The sequence below is a fragment of the Pristis pectinata genome, chromosome 19, assembly GCF_009764475.1.
Source record: "Pristis pectinata isolate sPriPec2 chromosome 19, sPriPec2.1.pri, whole genome shotgun sequence".
Taxonomy (NCBI): Eukaryota; Metazoa; Chordata; class Chondrichthyes; order Rhinopristiformes; family Pristidae; genus Pristis; species Pristis pectinata.
In genome coordinates this window covers 32,147,750-32,169,269 of record NC_067423.1, presented here as the reverse complement: position 1 = coordinate 32,169,269, position 21,520 = coordinate 32,147,750, and the positions used below count along the sequence as shown (strand labels likewise).

The following is a 21,520-nucleotide window of genomic DNA, read 5'->3' as shown; positions in this document are numbered from 1 at the left end:
AGCACACGAACAAGACAGGGGAGAGAGGGCAGCCCTGCCTGACTCGAGACTTGATGGGGAAGCTGTCTGTTTCCCACCCATTGATTTGGACTGCGCTACAGATGTCTGTGTAGAGCAGTTGGATCCAATTCCTGATTCCCTCTCCAAAGCCCATTTTGGAGAGCACGCCCAACGTGTACATGTGTGATATCCTGTCAAAGGCCTTCTCCTGGCCCAAGCTGACCAGGCAGGTGTTCACCCCTCTGTCCTGCGCGTAGGCGATGGTATCCCTGAGCAGCACGAGGCTGTCAAAGATCTTCCTGCCAGGTACAGCACAGGTTTGGTCCGGGTGGATCACCTGTTTCAGAACAGACTTGACCCTGTTGGCGATGGCCTTGGACAGGATCTATGGTTAAGCAGAGGGCACTGCAATCCCCAGACAAGTCTGTTAAAACAGTGAAAACTAAAGGAAGTGAACCTATGAAGTACACAAATCATTTAGGGTGATAAAATTGAGATGCTTATTTGACAATTAAAATATGAGACAGGATGACACAACACTGATGTATGGCTCATCTAGAAATGGAAAGGTCAAAGGTTGATTGAATTGTGGGCTTTAAAATTGTTATCTGTACCCAGTCCTACTTATTCCTTTGTTAACAGCTACATTTCTCTCCCTAGCAACTGCATGAAAATAACCATACTATTTGCAACATTGATAGTAAATCTGATCCCAAATGGGCTTTAGGAAACACACCTGTGCCATCAGTAAGATCACTTAATTCCACATTTCTAATGCCACTTGACTCTGCCTTGCCTTGAGCTAGACGTTCCAGAACTGTTGTGCATACTTTTGTTCAAAGTTGTCCATTCCAATTCCTTGGTGGCTTTTCTTCTTCCATCGTTTTCAAACATGGTCCATTTGTTAAAAACATGAGTTCTGCTCAATCAACAATCCCCCACCCCACCCAACACCATCACCACCACCTTTACAATTGCCAACTGATGGTGGTAACCAGTTAAGCAAATCCTTATTGTAAAAGTTTCACCTTCATTTTCAAATTCCTAATGGACCATCTCCTTCCCACCTCTGTAAACCTTTTCCACCCTGGAAAATCTTTGCACTACTCAATTCTGATCTCTCAATCAGCTCCAAATTTAATAGCTCATCTGCCATGCCCACAAGCTCTGAAATTTCCTACTTAAAACTACCTGCTTCTCTACTTTATTTAAGACACTGTTTAAAACCTACATCTTTGACCAAGCTTGTAGCCATCTGGCCTGATTGGTGATGTGTTAAATTTTGTTGAAAAATGCTCCTGTGAAATCACATTGGGAATTCTGAAGAAATTTCTTTATCCAGAGTGGAATGAGAATGTGCATCCCACGATCACAAGGAATGTTTATTGCAAATAGTGCAGGCACATTTAAAAATATACTAAGTAATAAAAGCTGAAAGAAAAGGACTAAAAGGGTATGTCCACAGAGTTAGAGGAAGATGCCAAAAGTTTGAATTGAATGCAGACTGGTTGGGCCAAATTTCTCACTGTAATATATTAACAACGACCAATTTCTGATCCTTAATTAGCAAAATCACTTTGACAACAAACAGAAGCAAAGGCGGCTTAAAATATAGGACCTACACCAGAGATCAGTTCAGATTCAAAACAAAGATGAAAGGAACTCAGACTTGAAATGTGTAATTTATTGGTAATTAGATAAGCACGGAGTTGATATCAACAGTTCTGTAGGCAAAACTACAGAAATAATGAATCAAAATTTTGTTGTCAACTCAAGGTGCAGTATGGCCAACTACTCAGGAAATCTGTCAATGTATAAAAACTGGGTCATGTTCACTTTTAATCACAAAATGCTTTTTTTAAATTACAGGCACAAAATATAAAACATTTGCTGGGATTTTCTTCATTACCAGGATAGTCACACTAAATACAAATAAATCTGCAAAAAGTTAATTAATAAATTAATTTATTAATAAATTTAATTAACATCCAATAGTTCAATGTTAATCAAATTTATATTTAGAAACATACATCAAGCTCTAACTGGTGTTGGAAGTTTTAAAATGATACACAATGAAGCTGTAAAAGCTTATCAACAATACATTAAAAAAACTATTATATCCAAGTTTTCAATTCCTACCTTAAAGTTTAGTCTAGAAAACAACAACATCTCCATTTGGGGTAATAATGGGAACATTTTCACTATAATTCCCACATCAACATCTATAACGTGACCTGACAGAATAAAGAAAAGAATTATTCAAAATGAATTCTGGTAACATGGAAAATGTCATGACAGAAAATCATCAAACTTGGTGCTACTGTTTGCTCCCTCACTGGACTAACCAATTAATAATCCCGTCTCTCTGCTCAAACTTAATTAAAAAAAAAAACAAATTATGAAATTCCCTTTAAACATAAAAAGCTTTTTAGAATTTAATCACTGATTTTTCAAATGAATTAACTGCAAGCGAATACGTATATAATCTCTATTCACTGTATTTAGCTTTCATTACTTTTAAATAACAAAGCCTTAATATTTAGCCATATCTAAAGTACACTGAAGTAAATGTTATATTCCCTAGCTCCCTGTAAAGAACAGCACAGAGGACCCACACATTATGTAACTATAGCTCCTTTAAAAGTGTTCTATATTTTTGAATATTTTGTCAAATTTCTGGTTAAATAAAAACATCGTTCATTGAACCAGCTCCCGTGTGCTCACTGGAATTTCTTCGAAAACAAATTTGTTTGAAAATAATATTCCCTGTCAGTCTGCACGAGATTAAACTGATCTTTGATACATTTTCATCAAACATGGAATATTTGTTAAACTAGTGAATCTTAATTCAGCCAGTGTTTGAAAACCCAACTTTCTAGTAAATAGATGTCATTATGCAAAATTGACAGCTTCTCACTCTGACTTCAAATACCACAATTGTGAACTAATTTTGAAAGAAAAATATTTTCTTTTTGGCAGAGCGCACAGCAGGTAATATGCAAAGCAAAATGTGAGAAATAAATGGAAATCCGTGAAACCATTCATTAAAAGTTAATTACTTCTCAAAAACATCCTTTTAATTTACTTAACAATACTTGCTACATCTCAGGAGAAAACCCTCTACCTGTCCGGGCTGAGTTTGAACAAATGGTATTTGTTTTATAAACAGATAATTTTGCAATAAACTGCACATAATTTGAGAAATTAATTTTGTCATTTTCATTCAATCATGAAATCAAAATCTTGGAGCTCTTCTTAACATTTTGTTTGTCCACAACATTGACTAACCTTAATGAAGAAAATTACAGAAGCATATCCTTGAGATACAATTACTTTAGTAAGGGTCACATTTGGGCCATGCCCAAGTGCTCTGAGAAAGTGGCAGTGGAACCTATACTTCCACAATGATTAAATAAACAAGATGACCTGAAAAAGGAATTTAGATTCTCAAGCCAAGGCACCTTCTCACTCCTCCTCAGTGTAATTGCTTGGAACCAAAGCAACTGCCAGGGAAGAAGGGCAACATATATACCACCTGGCCACAGCCTCTCAAAATCTCAAAACACCACAAGCCAAAGTCACAGCAGATAAAAGATGGATCAGTTAATCGTATTTTGCCGATTTTGGGCTGAGAAAGAAATTTGACTTGGGACAGCTCAGCAATTCTTCAAACATTTATCATAGGATTTTTCTGTTGCAATATATACAAAAGAAGATGGGTATATGACATAACCTCTGTTTTGAGAGACAACTCTGGACAGTTGAGTTATGCTCAATTCTACAAATGGGGCCTGAACTCATATCCTTCTGATCTATGTAACGGAGCTGCCACCGACCAAAAGCTTATATCCAGTAAGGAAATTTATAGCCTGCTTGGCAGTCTTGAACACTTCACATGCAGATTTAACTTAACATGTGCAACGTTTACCAAGACAACAGACAAACTGTGTGCAATTTTAATATTACCACATGCACCAAGCTAACACTTGGCTAACTCTAACAATTGCACCTTCTTTCGAGTGCAGTGAATATCAACACATTTTTGACTTCTAACTTCTTGAAATAATTAAAAAAGATATTACTGAGTTCAGTATTTGTAATGTCGGGCCAAACCTTGTTCAAATACAACTGGATGGTCCACTTCTATTGACTTACATGACTCGCAGAACTTTACAGTTTCTCAATAAGTACTTTGTTGAAATCTGCAACTTGATGATGTCCATTTTTAAGGCATAATAACACATTTGTTGTATATTTATCCCATGATTTTTAATTAATCATAGAACACTGAAAAGTATTTGTTAATGTTGAATATTTTAAAAATGAATAAATTCAACAGTGCAATGCACTTTATTAATTTAATTTTCAATAAAAAAATGTTTAACTAGAATTACTGGGACAACAAACATTTTAGAGTATAACAGCAATGAAGATGCCAAATATTTCTTTAAAACAGTTTGTACATGCATTTCCAACCAGTATATCAGGCTTTACGCTGAATGACTGAAATGTACTAATCATTAGATTCAAAATTGAACATCGCCATTCAACAACAAATAAAGATTTAAGTTGCAGAAGGAAATCCAGAAAAGACCTTTTAAGGGTTATTTCTTCGATTCAGTCACGTGATCCTGCTCCACCATTCAACATAATGAAGGCTGATCTTCTTCCTCCAATACCTAAAAATCTACAATTCTCAATTTTGAGTGAAATCAATGACTAAACCTTTATAAACTTCTGGACTAGAGATTTCCAAAGAGCCATATCCTTTAAGTAAAGAGCTGTTTCCTCAGTTCATTCCTGTGTGGTCTAACCTCTATTTTGTGACTGACCTTTAGTGCTAGCCTCTTCAATCTAGGGAAGTATCCTTTCAGTATGTACCCTGCTAACAATACAGGCTAGCATTCTTAAGAGTTTAGAAAATTAGGAGGTGACCTCATTTGACAGACTTGCTATTCCAGGAACCCCTCCAGTGAAACTTTGATGCTCTTCCTCTCAAGCAATGCATCTTCATTCAATATTTTCAGAATTCAAATGAACACAAAACTAAGACTAATGTTTTATCTACATGTTATAGACACTCACAACTAATTACCTTTCTGTTCCAAAGAACTTTCATTACTTAAGCCATGTTTAGTTACTTTATTGGAGTCCATTTCAATTTCCTGATTGATGGTGGACCTCTTATATATTCCCCTCTGGACTTCATCAAAAACCGAAAACATGTTGTGTACTCGAGCTGTGTAGCCAGCCAATTCAGTGATCTGCAAGTTACAGAAAAAGAGATAAGCAACATTGCCACTTTCTCGTTTGGATACAAAACAATAAATTTTTAAGTAGAACTCATGGCTTACTGAATCATGTATACTTTTTGTTTCAGAATGCACAATTTTCACAGTAATGTGTTGAAAAAATAAGGATAACTATCGACTCAGGTTCAAGGCACCTAATCATTTCCGTGTTCCAGCATCTGCAATCATGCATCCTCACCCACAAACCTTCTTTCCAAGCCAACCTTCTCCAGCACCCCATCTCCTAGTTTCTTTCCCATGCACCACCTACTCCATCTGCCCATCACCCACACTCCTCCCAGTGTTCCCATCTGCTCTCTATACCTCCCTTGTTTGATTCCTCTTCACCTTCCCTTGTCTGATTCCAGCCTTTTGTTGCCTCGACCTGTCACATCTTAGCCTCTTTTCACTTTCTCCACCCTTCCCTCCCCTAACTGACTCCATCTGCTAATCCATCTCTCCGTGAATCCACCTATCGCCTGCCAGCTCTTGCCCCACCCTTCCCCCTCACCTTTTTATGCTGGTATCGCCCCTGTACTCTTTCAATCCGGATGAAGGGTCTCGACCCAAAACATCGACCTCGATTTCCCTCCACAGGTGCTGCCTGACATGCTGAGTTCCTCCAGGAGCTCATTTTTTGCAATGATTTCCATTATCAATGATCATAAAATTTTAGACTCCCCCCCACCACCCCCAGGTTCCCCATTTTTCCCTCATGTTCACTGCACGGAAGGATAGCATCATGGTTGCACAAAATGTTGCATTTCACCTTAACAAATGAGACTCAGATTGTTTCTGAGACTCAGTGAAAGGCAGGACTTTTGTCTTTTTAAATCAGAGGTTTTCAACCTGTGGTCCGCGGACCCCGGGAGTCTGCGGCAGGTTGCCAGGGGGTCCGCGAGCAAGCCAAGAAAAAAAGTGGAAAAGCAACCTGTTACAAAGACGTAGCTTACTTGCTTGCTCCAGTTTTCCACTAGTCAGAAAATCGGCCATATCTATTCTATCTGTTATAGGCAACAATCTTAGAGACTTAGACCAGTGGTTTTCAACCTTTTTCATGCTGCGGCCCCCCAGAACATGTCCTTGTTAAATGGTGGACCCCCAAAGCCCACAAAATCAAACAATCGATAATTCATGCATACAACATTAAATTACTGCACACAGACCCTATTGAAATAGTGACTATTTCAATCACCGATAATTACCAGCGGTGTCTTTCAGTGTTCAGTCCAATGTGAAGGTTGTGCCTGTTTTGCACTACAGAGTTTGTCCAAACCTGGTGGTATGTGCGACAAACATACGTGTATGTCATCCTCAATATTCAGTCTTGATCTGTATTTGGTTTTCATGGCAGTGACTGCAGAAAATGCTATTCCGCACAAATAAGTGACAATATGGTGGAGGATATACAGAGCCAGCTGATAGCACGGCTTCAGCAAGGAGAGGCTTTGGAAGACTTTTTGCCGTGAAATGGAAGCCGAGCATAAGCATTTGTTGCTACATACAGAAGTCAGATGCTGTCACGAGGCCGCGTTGTGCAGCGTGTATATGAATTGCGAGATGAACTGCTCATTTTTCTAAATGAGCATAACAGATCATTGGCACAGTTCTTGCACAGATGAGACGTGGGTTGCCAGATTAGCTTATCTTGCAGATATTTTCAACATTTTGAACAACTTAAATCTATCATTGCAAGGACCTGGCTCAAATGTTCTGAAAACGCATGACAAAATCAATGCCTTCCAGAAAAAACTCTGTATCTGGAAGGGAAGATGCGAGCAAGGCATCTATGATATGCTTCCGTTGCTGGCTGACTTTCTGACAGTGAACGAGACTAAGACAGGCCATTGCGAGCACCGCTTTGAACCATATTCAACAGCTGTCACATTATTTCCATGAGTATTTCGGTGACGATGACACGAGCATGTTTGATTGGATTCGAAATCCGTTTGAATGCATGCTTACTGATTTAACTGGACGTGAACAAGAAGAATTAGCTGAACTGTCATCTGACAGGACTTTGCATTTGTAGTTCAACCGAATGTCACTGTTGTCATTCTGGATAGCATGTTCCCAGGAGTATCCACCGCTGTCCGGCAAAGCCGTCAATGTTCTGTTACCATTTGCAACCACTTACTTGTGCGAAATAGCATTTTCTGCAGTCATTGCCATGAAAACCAAATACAGATCAAGACTGAATATTGAGGATGACATACATGTATGTTTGTCGCACATACCACCAGGTTTGGACAAGTTCTGTAGTGCAAAACAGGCACAACCTTCACATTGGACTGAACACTGAAAGACACCGCTGGTAATTATCGGTGATTGAAATAGTCACTATTTCAATAGGGCCTATGTGCAGTAATTTAATGTTGTATGCATGAATTATCGATTGTTTGATTTTGTGGGCTTTAGGGGTCCACCATCTAACAAGAAAATGTTCGGGGGGGGGGGGGGGGCCACAGCATGAAAAAGGTTGAAAACCACTGTTTTAAATTATATGAATGATATGGTTTCAGACAAATATTTAAGGGTGAGATAACATCATTATAAGCAGTATATCATTTAATCATTAATCATTGTGTTTTTCCACAAAGTTTAAAATTATCAGCAACCAAAATAGTTACAAACATTATTGCTGTCAGGTTCCTGTAACGTTACAATTAAAGACACTTGGATTTAAGAGATATATACTAATGTCATGTTTATTTTGTATATTTAATTACCATGTTCCCAGTTCTAAAGGTTTATGCAGTGGTTCCATTAAACAGAGAAAAACGTAACAAAGGAGGATTGAGCACAACTAAATATCAGCCATAAATCAATCTTCAAGCTTTACTCTTCAAATACCATAATAAATTTCCCCCATTATAAACTACTTTATGGGAGTGCTAATCAAAGTTGTCACCAAGGACAGATGATTAAAAACTTGGCCAAAGAGCAAAGTTTTCAGAAGACTTAAAAAGAGCAGCAGCAGATGGAATTAAAGTAATTCAAGAGCTTGTGCAGTAGGAAGCTACAGGCAGGACTACCAATGATGAAGCAAAGAAAATTGGGGACATAAGAAGGGTGAGAGTTTGTGCAACATAAATTTTGGATACAAGGATTGCTGGAAGTCAAGGACAAGAACTTCAAAATTAAGACATTCGCTAACATAGTTCTACAAGCAGAGGGGAGACAGGAAAGCAGGATATGATACGACTTCAGATGCAGACAGGAAGTCTTGGAGGCGAGTTATCAGGAATGCCTCAGATAATGGTTGAGGAGGAAATCAGTGGTTAGGGAAAGGAGCTTGTGTTGGGAACTCAAGATAATGGTTTATTATGTATGAATATTTCAAACTACCAATCTAGTATTGCTGACAAAACTGCTGCATGTTCGTCCCAAACAATTCTTCAATGTTACAGGATGTCTTGCATTTGTAATATTACTGGGATAGTTTTACAGCCTAAAAGTGAAGTAGCAGCATCAATTCCCTTTTTGTTATTTAACAGGTCTGATCATTAAATTAAAATGAATTTTTTTTCCTTGCTTTAAGAAATAGCTTCATCACACAACCCAACCACGTTTGGCTGAATTTCACTACATCATGGTTGTACAAAATGTTGCATTTCACCTTAACAATTGTGACTGAGATTGTTTGAGACTCAGTGAATGGCAGGACTTCTTTTGTCTTTTTAAATTATATGAATTATATATCTTCAGACACATATTTAAGGGTGAGAATAACAGCATTATAAGCAGTAAATCATTTAGTCATTAATCTTTTGTTTTTCCACAAAGTTTAAAATTATCAGCAACCAAAATGGTCACTAAATAGTCACTAGAGTCACTAAATCAGCAAAGTGAGCTGCCTTCATATTTCAAATGGACAATTCAACTTAAAAATAATCTGGGCCACATTGCTGAGATCCTCTGCACTTACTAAAAACAAAATACTGCACTTCATTATGGAATTAGATTTCATTTCTACTTTTGTGCTGCACAATACCTCTTTGTATGACGACATAATTCTTTCAATTGCATCTGCTCCAGAAGCCAACAGATTGCGTGCAGTGGTAAAAGCTTCAGTTCGTTCACTAACCAAACTTATTTGCTTGTGACCGTCTTCTGACTCTTGAAAAGAAAAATGTAACTTATACATATTAAATTATACTCAATGAAGCAAAGCCATTTTAATCACATATGTTCTACACATCATTCTAAAAATAGTAACTATAATTACGTACTGTATCTAAATTCTGCTCATGAGGTTTTGCTACTTGTGGATGATCCATTTGACTTCAAATGGGGAAAACAAAGAGTTCTTAGTATTTTTGGATTTACCTTGTATTTCATGCAAATTGCAAGATTTCAATGCATTTACACTAAAGTAATAAAATTACTTGCTGATCACCTCTTAAACAAAATCACAGAAGCATATTTTCTTTGTCCCAAGTCACAGTTCTTAAAATAAATAAGCTGAGTAAATCACAGTTTGAGAAAAACAGTAAATTCTGAAAAGTCGTTCTCATTCTAAGCAATATCAATAGATGCAAATAAAATAATTAAAACAATTAAATGAAAATTAGTGTTACCATATCGACTGTTCTGTTAAATGTCACCTAGAGATGCATCTCTACCAAGAAGAACTTGAATATATACATCTTGATATGTTGCATTGTACTTCATATTAATTTAAAGTGAAAACAATAGGATAAAAAAAGTTCCAATTAGATTTTTATAAAACACTAAAAAAGGAAGATATTTTTGTTGAATACGACATAACAGCTCCCCAGTTAAATTTATTCCTCTTTGGTGCATTTGGGTTTAGTTCCACCAAGTTTATTGTTGCTATAAAGCATTTTGGATGAGCAGCAGTGCAAAACAGATCATGCAAATCCTGGGTCCTGATCTGATTCCAGGAAAAAGTGTACCCTCTTTTGGCAACCTGAATCTTAAGATGTTTAGAAAGCTAGATTCACCCCTCTCCAACTGCTACATTTCTCATTGTTAGGCGATAACTCCATACATCCAAGCATCTTTTAGATTTGAACTCTCAACTGAAGTTGAGAGGCAAAAATTTCAGGAGGTTTTCAATAGTTACTTCACGGGTTTTTTGAAAAAATGACTATTTACATGTTTTAAATGTAGCCTGAACAAACAGTGGATTTTATATTCCTTCCAGCTCAAGAATCCTGTTTTCTTTTACCTGTATTGTTATAAATAGCTGCAAAAGGTCAGTTTTAAAATTAATTTTCCACAAACATGTGAAAATTCTGCTATCACCGTGCCAACTCTTCACTCCTGCCTATGTGTTTGTGCTCTAAACCACCTCATGAAACACCTAGAAGCACTGATAGTTTGCTTGGATGGCTTGACTTTGTTCTGGCACAATTGGATATGGAAACCAGAATGTGAGGTGCCAGACAATCATATGTGAGAGAAGGAAAAACTCTTTCATCAATGAGAAGAGGGATGGACAAGGTGGAAGAGAGAACAAATGTGGCTCAATGTATTGGGAAGGAAGACTGAAGGAAGATTACTCCCAAATGGGCAAGGAGAAAGGGGAAAACAGTTTCTCTCTAACATAGGAAGAGTACCTCCTTCCTTTTCTATTCATCCCAATCTTCCCCATTCAGTTGCCCTCTTGTGACCCACCACTATCACTTCAAATGCAAGTTGAAGAAAAAAAAATCCCTTCTCAGCATTATTTATTAACTTGCAGGATATGAATGTTGCTGGTTAAAGCAACATTTATTGCTCATTGTTAATCCAGAATTCAAAGGCTCACTAAACCATTTCAATGCAGAATTAAGAGCCACTACTTTGCTGTGGTTCAAAGTCACATTTGGGCGGAATTGGGCAAGGACGGCTGATTTCCATCCCCGGAAGACATGCTCATGCATTCAATTTAACCCAGACAACAGGAAGTCATTGAATTTTGTCACAACTGCTAAAACAAAGACTTAAAGCTAGTGAAGTAGGTAACAAGCTACTTCAAAAGTGACAACAGCAAAAAAAAGAATCAACTACCCTTGAAATATTTCTGCACTTAAAATGTTCCTCATGGGACTTTGATATGCTGTGGCACACAAGGTAAAGACATGATTCATGGTAGAATGGACCGCATAACCACAAATGTGCACAGAGGCCTTTCCTTCTAAAACGCAGGAACTCATGAGGGTGCAGACTGGAGGAATAGAGAGTGGAATCAATGGGGAGTAGAATGTGTGGTTGGAGAACTTGGTGGGAAAAGATCCAGGGAAATCTGGACAAAGATCCTGGGGGAGAGGGGCAGGGAAAGAGTCAGGCCAGGAAAACAATCTGGGAGAATGCAACAGGATGGTGATAGGAAGGTTGCAGAAAGATCACAAACATTGATAAGTCATAGAAGCAGGCAACCTGAACATTTCCAACTCCCTATTAAAGTTCTCCTTAAGGTTCAAGGCCCACATCATTCATAGTTCTCTTCTGCATGGGAGAATTTTGTGCAGATGATATCAAAACCAGCATTGAAGACCATATTGGAAGATTGGACTGGAATAGATTGGAAATCGATCAATAATTATGAAATATTCAACCAGCAGCAGAGTGATGCACCCGTTCCCTTGGGGGCTCTGGTTTCCTCCAATGTGTCAAAGACATACATTGACTCTAGTAGGTTAACTGACGACTGTGAACTGCCCGTACCATAGGTGAGTGAGTGGCAGGAGAATGGGGGATGGGGAAGGGAGGGGGGGTCAATGAGGATGCAAGAAGAAAATTGGGATTAGTGCAGATTGGATGTTTGACGAAATGGGCCTGTCTGATTCTATGGTAGCAGTATGGTTCTAAAAACAGCAGTTAAAATTTTATTACACTGCACATGAAAACATCCAGATCACCTCTTCTAGGTAATACACAAACTACAAATGAAGCACTATACCAGCATTCTCTACTGAAACGACAGTAGGAGTGGAAGAACAATTTACTAAACTTTTCCAGCATTCTCCATTTTCTGTTTTATATCATGTTGGCTCAGTTTTTCTTATCCTTCTTGTACCACCTTACCATTAGCAACTCATACACAGAACAAGTAGCTTAAAGTTCTGGTAACTGCCATCATTAAGCCATTGTGACTCATCCCATCACAGACACTCTTTGTTCTGCACAGTTTCCCCCACCTTCTCTTCCACTGAAAAGTAATTTGTTTCTCTCTCCCAGTTCTGAGGAAGGATCACAGACCCATAATGTTGTTGACTGTTTCTCCTTCCAAAGATGCTGCCTGACCTGCTGAGTTTTTTAATCTTCAGTTCTCAGTCCTAGAACTTTTTTTTAAGCACAGAAAATGTCATAATGTATTAAATAAATGAAATGGAAAGTGAAGGTCAAGAATGTGTGTGAATCAAGTTGCTAAGGTCACTGCAAAACATTAGCAACAGAAATCCTCAGCATACAAAAACAATCTTTTGAAAACAGAAGTTTACCGAGGACCAAAGTCAGTTGATTTGCCAGCCTGCTTGTTCTGGCAACATTTGAATGAGGTGGTTGTGAACCAAGCATGAAAAAAGTCATTTAATGGAAGCTCAACTATAATGGCTGCTATGAACAAATCAGGAAGAAGTAAATTTTCACTGCAAAAACACAACAAACCCCTCATTGTGCTTCAGAGCAAATCTTCCAATTACTCAAGCCCATTCTTCCTGATTTCCTTTTTATTGGTGGCTTCTAACAGTTAAGTCCATCTGTTCTATACTTGTGATACAGCTTTAAAATTATTTTTTACATCTGACAGAAGCATAACAATCAGAGACTAAGTACTTGATAGCAACCCCTCCAAGGGCTGAATTCCAGCTGTTACTTTCCTTTGATAGTATTAGAGATCATCATTTAATAACCAAAATTTTAATCAGGTTAAAAAATCTGCCTCATTACCATTGTCTGCAAAACCTGTTGCCGTGATAATGGGTACTGCAACCATCACTAATCCACTTCCACTCCACACGTACTTCATTAGAAACTGCTCCAACATTATGTACCATAATCTTTTAGACAAAATAAGATTCATCTGGGCAGCAAGCGACTTGTAACTTTTCTGTAGCTGATTCATTTCCACCTAAGGAAAGAAAATGGAAGACTTAGACAAGTACAATCATTAAATGCAGGAATATTACCCAAAAGGATACTCAGGTAACATTTCAAATATATGGACAAAGTAAGTACTTGAAATACGAGGGAAGCTGGAATTGAGTTGGGTTATGAAATTTGGAAATAATTATATGAAACAAAATAAATACCACTGCAGCATATAATGTTGTGCAAATGCAGTAAAACATGAATATTAATAGATGTCTGAAACAACTTTTCATATAGTTTTTAAACACAGTAATGCTGAAGGTTTAATGACTGCAGTTCTAAGTCCACTCCTGACATTCAGAATTACTTTAAACCATGGTAATTTACAATTCAAATGGGAAAAATAGCCATAACTCCAAAGTAGCACCTGTATTACAATGCATGTCTTGCTTAATATGCAACACCGATTTCCAAGGTTTTGTGATTTTTTTCACATGTCTCGTTACAGTTGTTTTCATAGTTTAGAGAAAGCAATAAAGATAATTTGTTTTAAATTTAAGGTCAATGTAGAAGTTTCCTCTTTATTCTAAAAATGAAAATCAGTGTTAAAGATTATAAAACTGGAAATTTACAGTGTAGGTACCATCTTATCACATTCATGCTGGCCAAAAATTGAGCTACTTGGATTACTCCCACTTGTCAGCTCACAGTCCACTATCTTGTAGATTAATGCTGTTCAAGTGTTCATCCCAGTACTTACAAAACAAGTTTTTCTGTTTCCAGCCTCTTTCAGCTTTAAGGGCATTTAGATCCCACTGCTTTTGGATGAAGAAACTTCCCACAACTCACTTCGAATTCTTCCACCAATTAATTTAAATTTATGCCTGCTAGTTATCAATCTCCTTGCTAAGCAAAATAAATCATTCCTGTTCACCCTGATTAGGTCACTAATAATTTTGAACACCTCAACCAAATCTCCTGCTTTGTTCTGAAGAAAACAAGAATAATTGCTGGGATGAGAGGATTGTCCTATCAAGAGAAGCTTGAGGATTTGGGTCTGTACTCCTTGGAGTTTAGAAGGATGAGGGATGATCACATTCAAACATACAAGATGCCAAGGGGGCTTGACAGGGTAGATGCTGAGATGTTCTCACTGGTGGGAGAGTCATGAACAAGGAGCTAGAGCTACAGAATTAGGAGCCTATCATTTATCTGAGGTGTGTCTAAGTTTTTTTCTCTTCGTGGGTAGTGAATCTCAAGGGTGGTGGAGGGCAGATAACTGGATACATTTACGAGGGATGTAGGTAAATATTGAAAGACTGAGGAATTGAGGGTTATGGGGAAGAGAAGTTGAGTCCAGCAAAGATCGGCTATGATCAAATTGAATGGGTTGGGGGGGTTGGGGGGGGCTATTCCTGCTGCTATTTTGCATTCTTGTGACTACAAACATAAAAGCTCCTCTATCAACAACAATTAGCCACTGGTTTCTCTCATGAGCCAGTTTTCACTCCAACTTGCCATTTTCCCTTGGATCCCACGAGCTTTACATTTTCTGATCAACCTGTCAGCTGGGATTTAATCAAATGCCTTGATAAAATCCATGTATATACCAAAGAATATCCCAAATGTCATAATCTTCAATCCTCCTTACTACTTCCACAAAAATAAGTCAGGATTTTCAAACACAACCTTGCCTAACTAATCCACAGTGACTTTTTGTTACTAACTGCTGCATCTCTGATTTATGCTGTTCTTCAGAACCGATTCCAACATCTGCCAACCAAGCTCTACATCATCATTGACGCATTGACTAAGTAGAGAGAGTTTGGGCTTTCCACAAAACATCCACAAGACATAAGCCGAGCAACCAGCCTCCCACTGTACAACACCGCTCTCTGACAATAAAAGTCTGCAATGAGATCCTTAACAACGCGAACCCCTTCCAATAACTGTGGAGCCACCTCTCAGCAAAAGCATATATACATGATAATATTCAACATCACATTCAGTGCACTAACATGGCCTTTAAACATCTGAGAAAATGAATATTTGAAGATCAAGACCTCAAAGTCCTCCAAATTAACACAATAAATAAACACAAACATCTTCTACCAGGTCAACATTTCCAGCATTGAGGCTCTAAGTTACATTCAGCCAGCACCGTTGGGCAGGCACAACGTTCATATCCCTAACATACGACTCGCAAAACAGACTCTCCACAGCAAGAGATCAGCAGGTGGAAGCCCTGGCCCATGACTGCTCAGAGAAGAGTACATGCCAGTGTAAATAGAATCTACCCTTCCATCCACCCCCCTTCAAGTGCCTCCTGCCCTTTCTGATTCACCTCAGAAGCCAGAGAACTGGACTGAAAGCAAATGATCCTTGATCCCATGGGACTGCCTGACAAGATAGAAAAGTATCTGTTCATCACTCTTCCTTCATCCTTGAGTCAATTTGATACTCATGTTACCTACATACCACTAATCCAATACGTTTCCATTTTCCAAACAAGTCTGTGATACTCATTGACAGCTTTTTCCAAGGTCTATATATAGAACAAATACTGCATTACATAATCAAAATAACTCCATCAGGTTAGTCTGACACTACTTGCCTTTTTCCAAGTCTCTGTTGATTGCCCCTTATTGATCCAATCTGCTCCAAGTGAGATGTTTTTTCTACACAATGTCCAATAGCAGCTTTCCCACTACAGGCAACCCCTGTATTACAGTGGGGAGGGGCTTGCATTCCCAAAAAATGGCCTGTGTCGCAATTTTCTGGAATGAGTAGGCACATCATCTGTGCATGCGTCAAGAAATGCGAGTTAAAATAAAATTTATGTTGCGCTGACTTATTTACTTTTTTCTTACTACATAAATTGTCTAAGAGCAAAATTTATTCTGTATCTCAAATTTTTGGGTAGTGATACGTGAATCTGTGAATTTCAGTTACCCGAATGGCTTTAAGTTGGGGGTCACCAGTAATGGGATTGGACCAGCCTGCGGTTGTAATGTTTATCTGTCTTTTTGAACAAGGTGCAACATTTACAATCCTCCAGGCCTCTGGAAGCACTTTTGCTTCCAACATGGTTTGAAAGATCACAGCAGAATTTCTGCAATCTCCACAGGAACACAAAACATAATAAGATGGGAGAATGCGTAGGCTACCCTGGCCCTCAAGCCTGCCCCACCATATTCAGCATGATCATGGCTGTCTGCCCAGGCTTCATCTCCTGTTTTCTGCCCCAGAGCAGTCAATTCACTTATATTTCAAAAAATATCTATTGCCTCTTTAAGCATCTCCAGTGTTCTAGCCTCCAAAACCTTAAAGGGTAGAGAATTCCAGATATTCTGTAAAATGATTGTCCCCTTATTTTGCAATCACATCCTCAACCACGTCATTTTTCCCAACATTTATCTTGTCATGTCCACTTAGGATCTTGTTTATTTCAGTAAGATCACCCCTCATTTTTCTAAACTCGAAAAAAAAATACAGATCCAATTTCCTTAGCCATTCATGAAAGGACAACACTTTATTCCCATGAATTAGCAAGGAATTTTTTTTCTGGACTGCCTCCAATCTAGTGCATCACTTCTTGAAATAAGAGAACCAAAACTGCACTTAGTACAAGTGTGCTTCCCCCAACTACCAAACTGCACGTCATCTAAATTAACTGACTTATTATCTCAAGCTATTCAGCAGTTTATTTTCTTCTTCCGCTTCCCTGACTACTTCAGTAACTTTACTCCCAAGTTTTATGAAGCAGGTTACAAAGACATACACAAACTAAATCAAAGATTTGCTGAATTTCTCAAGGGCAAGAAGTCTTCACTTCAGTAAAAACATTTCCCACTTGCTAACAAAGCATGAAAATACTTTAAAACCTCAACTTTTCTCGGCTAAGTACCTAAAACAAAAGCTCTTGTGCTTATTAGAACATGTGACGAAAACAGGAAGGATTAGATCTTATAGCCGCGAGTATCAGCACGCTGAATTTCAGAACCTAAGGGATGATCCTGCTGGAATGTTTTGATTTAGGATCCATTGTTATTGCTTTCATATTGGTAATTACCTGTCTTGCTCTAAATCACATTAAAAAAAGATTGCTTCGTATTTACAAGCCTCACTCCCAATTTAACTTATGTAAGGCAGAGTACAAAGTTAATGGCAGGATTCTGACTAGTGTGGAGGAGCAGAGGGATCTGGGGGTTCATATCCACAGATCCCTGAAAGGTGCCTCACAGATGGATAGGGTAGTTAAGAAAGCTTACAAGATGTTAGCTTTCACAAGTCGTGGGATCGAGTTTAAGAGCCGCGAGGTAATGATGCAGCTCTACAAAACTCTGGTTAGACCACACTTGGAGTACTGTGTCCAGTTCTGGTTGCCTCATAAAAGGAAGGATATGGAAGCGTTGGAAAGGGTGCAGAGGAGATTTACCAGGATGCTGCCTGGTTTGGAGAGTATGGATTATGAGGAGAGACTAAGGGAGCTAGGGCTTTATTCTTTGGAGAGAAGGAGGATGAGGGGAGACATGATAGAGGTATACAAAATATTAAGAGGAACAGATAGAGTAGACAGCCAGCGCTTCTTTCCCAGGGCACCAATGCTCAACACAAGAGGGCATGGCTTTAAAGTAATGGGTGGGAAGTTCAAGGGAGATATCAGAGGGAGGTTTTTTTTTACCCACAGAGTGGTTGGGGCATGGAATACGCTGCCTGGGGTGGTGGAGGAGGCAGGTACATCAGTCAAATTCAAGAGATTGTTAGATAAGCATATGGAGGAATTTAAAATAGGGGGGTATGTGGGAGGAAGGGGTTAGATATTCTTAAGTGAGGTTTAAAGGTCAGCATAACATTGTGGGCCGAAAAGCCTGTATTGTGCTGTACTGTTCTCTAGTTCTATGGTAAGTAAGCACTGACTGAGTTTAAAGTATTTCCAGAATGGCCAATAAACTATCTTATTTAGTAATTTAATTATTCACTTAGTTGCATAGTTTGAAACCCAGGCACTGTGAGATTGCTTTATGCTCCCCTTCCACAGACAGGTAAGTTTGCAACTCTGGAATTTTACTGCAAAACTACTGTCACTTTAAAACAGTTCCTGACATTAAGTAACTCAGTTATCTTCATTTTCTGTGGTTACGTACAAAAAATAATGATTTAGGAAATACTGTTTTGTTGCTGATGTCTCGAAAACCATTGCAGCTAAGAACAAATACTTCCTCATACCATCTAATTCTAAAACACCATATTTTGAAGAGGGATTAGGGTGGATTATCTGGATAAAGTACATAAAGGATTTTTGTTACATATAAATTAACAATAAGTTTATCACTCATGGAAGCAAAGCCTTAACCATGTGAACAATTTCCCACAGCATCACACTTGGAAATTAGTTCTTGGCCTCAACTTCAGCAAATCTCCAAACTCCAAATATTCCAGTCGTTTCTGTATCCCATTCATCAGATAACAATAAGTCCCGGGGCTCCAAGTCCAGCAAATCTCCCAATCAGTTTGACTGTTCTAGTCTCTAGCCCTCTTCCACATTCCCATCTATGGAAATAGATCACAACAACAACCCGATCATAAGTTCTAACACCTCTTGTCCTATTAAATGCCTGATGCCTTTCCAAGATAGTAGTGCTGATAGCAAGCTTGCTAAGCTGATTTACAAACTAAAAGTATTCTACAAAGAAGTGAAGTGCTTTTGAAGAGAAGTGCACACACAAAACATTCATTTGTACATTCTTCCCTTAGATGCTTCCAACTTGCTGCATGCTTCTAATGTTTTCTGTTTTTTTTCAGATTTCCAACATCTATAATATCTTTGTAAAAACTGCACAATAGCTATCCTTTTGACTTCTCTAAACGAGACTTCCAGAAAGTATTTTTTTTGGAAATCATGAATTTTTAAACAGCTTTTGCTACATACTCAGCTTTAAAATGAGCTAGATTGGGAATATCCAAAACTCACTTAATTTAGGATTTTGATATTCAACTCCACATTCTGTGCACAATTCAAATACAGCATTTTCACCAGCTGCATCATCAGATACAACCTCCAATTGTTATATTTAAAATTTAGGTGGAGCATCATTAGAATGAATCATCTGACTTGATCAAGATATCTGAGAAACCTCTGTGATATAAAAGGAACAGGCACAATCAACCTAGCCTATACACATATAAAGCAAGAAATCAGCTGTACAAATAGCCCAATTCTGATCTAACCATGCGATACTTGACAGTATAATGCAAAAAGTGCCAAAATGTTCATTTTCAAAAAGAATATCCCTCTGCAATGAGCGACTTTTTTTAGGAAGACCATAACAATATCAAATGTAAAAAATGTTAATTTAAAAATACAAACAAATTCAGAAATATAAATGGCAATCTAAATGTTTGTTTCCACAGCCTCTTTCTGACCTACTGAATTTGAGATTTATATTGGTTTGGATGGCAGATAACTTCAAGATGCTAGTCACTTCTGGAAACAGTCCTTACCAAACCATAGGGTATTTCAACATAAAAACAATTTCAATGGACATTGATACAAAAGTATCTTCTTCAGAGGCTGTACATAAGGCTCCAATTTTTAAATCAGGGATTTTAGGAAAAGATATCACATCTTTTACTTATTTTAAAAAAGCAGAAAGATATCCATTTTTCCAAAATAATTTCCTGACAAGTAAATAAGTGACCTATTTACCACCAATATTACATATTGAATCAAAGTATAAAGTGTCAGATGTAATCCAAAACAATACACTAATGGCTCCATGAAACCATCTGTCATGATAGCCTTTAAGCCATCAACTTAATGAGCTTGAGCTCCAGTTTCACTACAGAAATCCTTACCCTATGTCCCCTGTAAAAAGCAATCTCTTCTGCATTGGCTATAATACGTGAATGGATATATCTTAAGTATCCTTTCCTTTGGGCTTCTTCAGCCACTAGTTTGCCAAATCTTGGAGAGAAGGCTCGTAATACCCTGGCTGTGGCATAGACGACGAGGCCTGCTAAAAGAGTGGGTCCCATGGGGTTTGCTCCCCGCGAAGTTGCAGTCTGGATCAAGGTGTACGAGGTCAGCATCACATCAAAGATGGGCTTCGTCAGGTTGGAGTACAAGTGTGCAATGGACTGAGTAAACATCAGGATATCTTCTGTCAGCGACTGATCGGGATTTTCCAGCCTCCCGTCCATATTGCTAACCTTGTAGTAAGTCTGGTCAGTGAAGTACGTACGATATGCGTGATCAACGAGGCGAGTGCGAAATGCCAGAGCCAGCTTACATTCCAGATAGCGGATCATGCTATTCACAAAAGTGGCTGGGATGGCCACCAGAAGCCATTTGACCAGTTTCAGCACGAAGCTTTTGGGTTTCTTTTCGACGATTGACTTCACTATCTTCCCGTCCAATGCGGCCACGTAAATGGAGAGAAACGTCCTGGAAATCAAAGCCACTGAATGCAGGCAGAGCAAACCCAGCTCCTTGGTGAGCAGCTTGGGGAAGAGGATTTTGCCGAGACCGAGGAGCTGCTGACAAAAATCGGCGTCGACGGCCGGAGACTTCTTGGCGAAGCACTGGCCGGGCGTGTGGCGGGGTGAGGGCGTCCCGGGCCGCCGCTTGCCATGGAGGTGATGCTGGAGGAGCGGATACAGCCTCCTGACACCATAAGTGGCCAAGGCCAGGAAAACGGCTCTGCGGGCAGCCGTCGACTTCGACCACTTCACCGCGGCCGCGACTTGCAGGAGGTGGGACATCTGCACCCTCAGCCGTCCAACCTGCCCCACGAAGAGAAGAGGGCGAGAACAGCGCGCAAGGCGGCCGAAGGGCTACCGTCGGTCATGGCGCAGAGCGCCCGGCGCCGCTGCCGTCCGCTCGCCGCTGGAATCGCTGCGGCAGCCGGGGCGCAGCGCGTCCCGCGTCACCCCGCCGTAACGTCACACGCTCCCGCTCCCGGAGCCCGCTGACGTCCAGCCGCAACGTACTGCGCGTGCGCGGGCGATTCAACGGCTGAGGGGCAGCGGTTGGTGGCTGGTGGCTGGTGGCTGGCAGCTGCCTCAGGTCTCCGGTCGTGCGGCGGGATGTTTTATTCAGCTGCGGGTTTGGTTGTTTCTCTACATCTTTTGTTTGATTTAAACAAGAAGTTTTCGGTAGCAGGGCCGCATTGCGCGTTGGTAAACAG

The 21,520-nt window shown here is 39.2% G+C and overlaps 1 protein-coding gene across 1 annotated transcript in view; it reads right to left on the bottom strand.

Moving 5' to 3' along the window:
* The window catches only part of LOC127580531 (ATP-binding cassette sub-family D member 2-like), a 44,589-nt gene extending 23,312 nt beyond the window's left edge, over nucleotides 1-21,277 (bottom strand). Inside the window, exons 1-5 of the mRNA XM_052034121.1 lie at nucleotides 20,190-21,277; nucleotides 13,191-13,371; nucleotides 9,286-9,410; nucleotides 5,096-5,264; nucleotides 2,140-2,234 (exon numbers count right to left, since the gene is read on the bottom strand). Of these exons, the coding sequence (XP_051890081.1) occupies nucleotides 2,140-2,234; nucleotides 5,096-5,264; nucleotides 9,286-9,410; nucleotides 13,191-13,371; nucleotides 20,190-21,095 (1,476 nt within the window). The 5' untranslated portion in view covers nucleotides 21,096-21,277. The remainder of the gene's footprint in view (nucleotides 1-2,139; nucleotides 2,235-5,095; nucleotides 5,265-9,285; nucleotides 9,411-13,190; nucleotides 13,372-20,189) is intronic.
* Nucleotides 21,278-21,520: the final 243 nt, after the last annotated feature.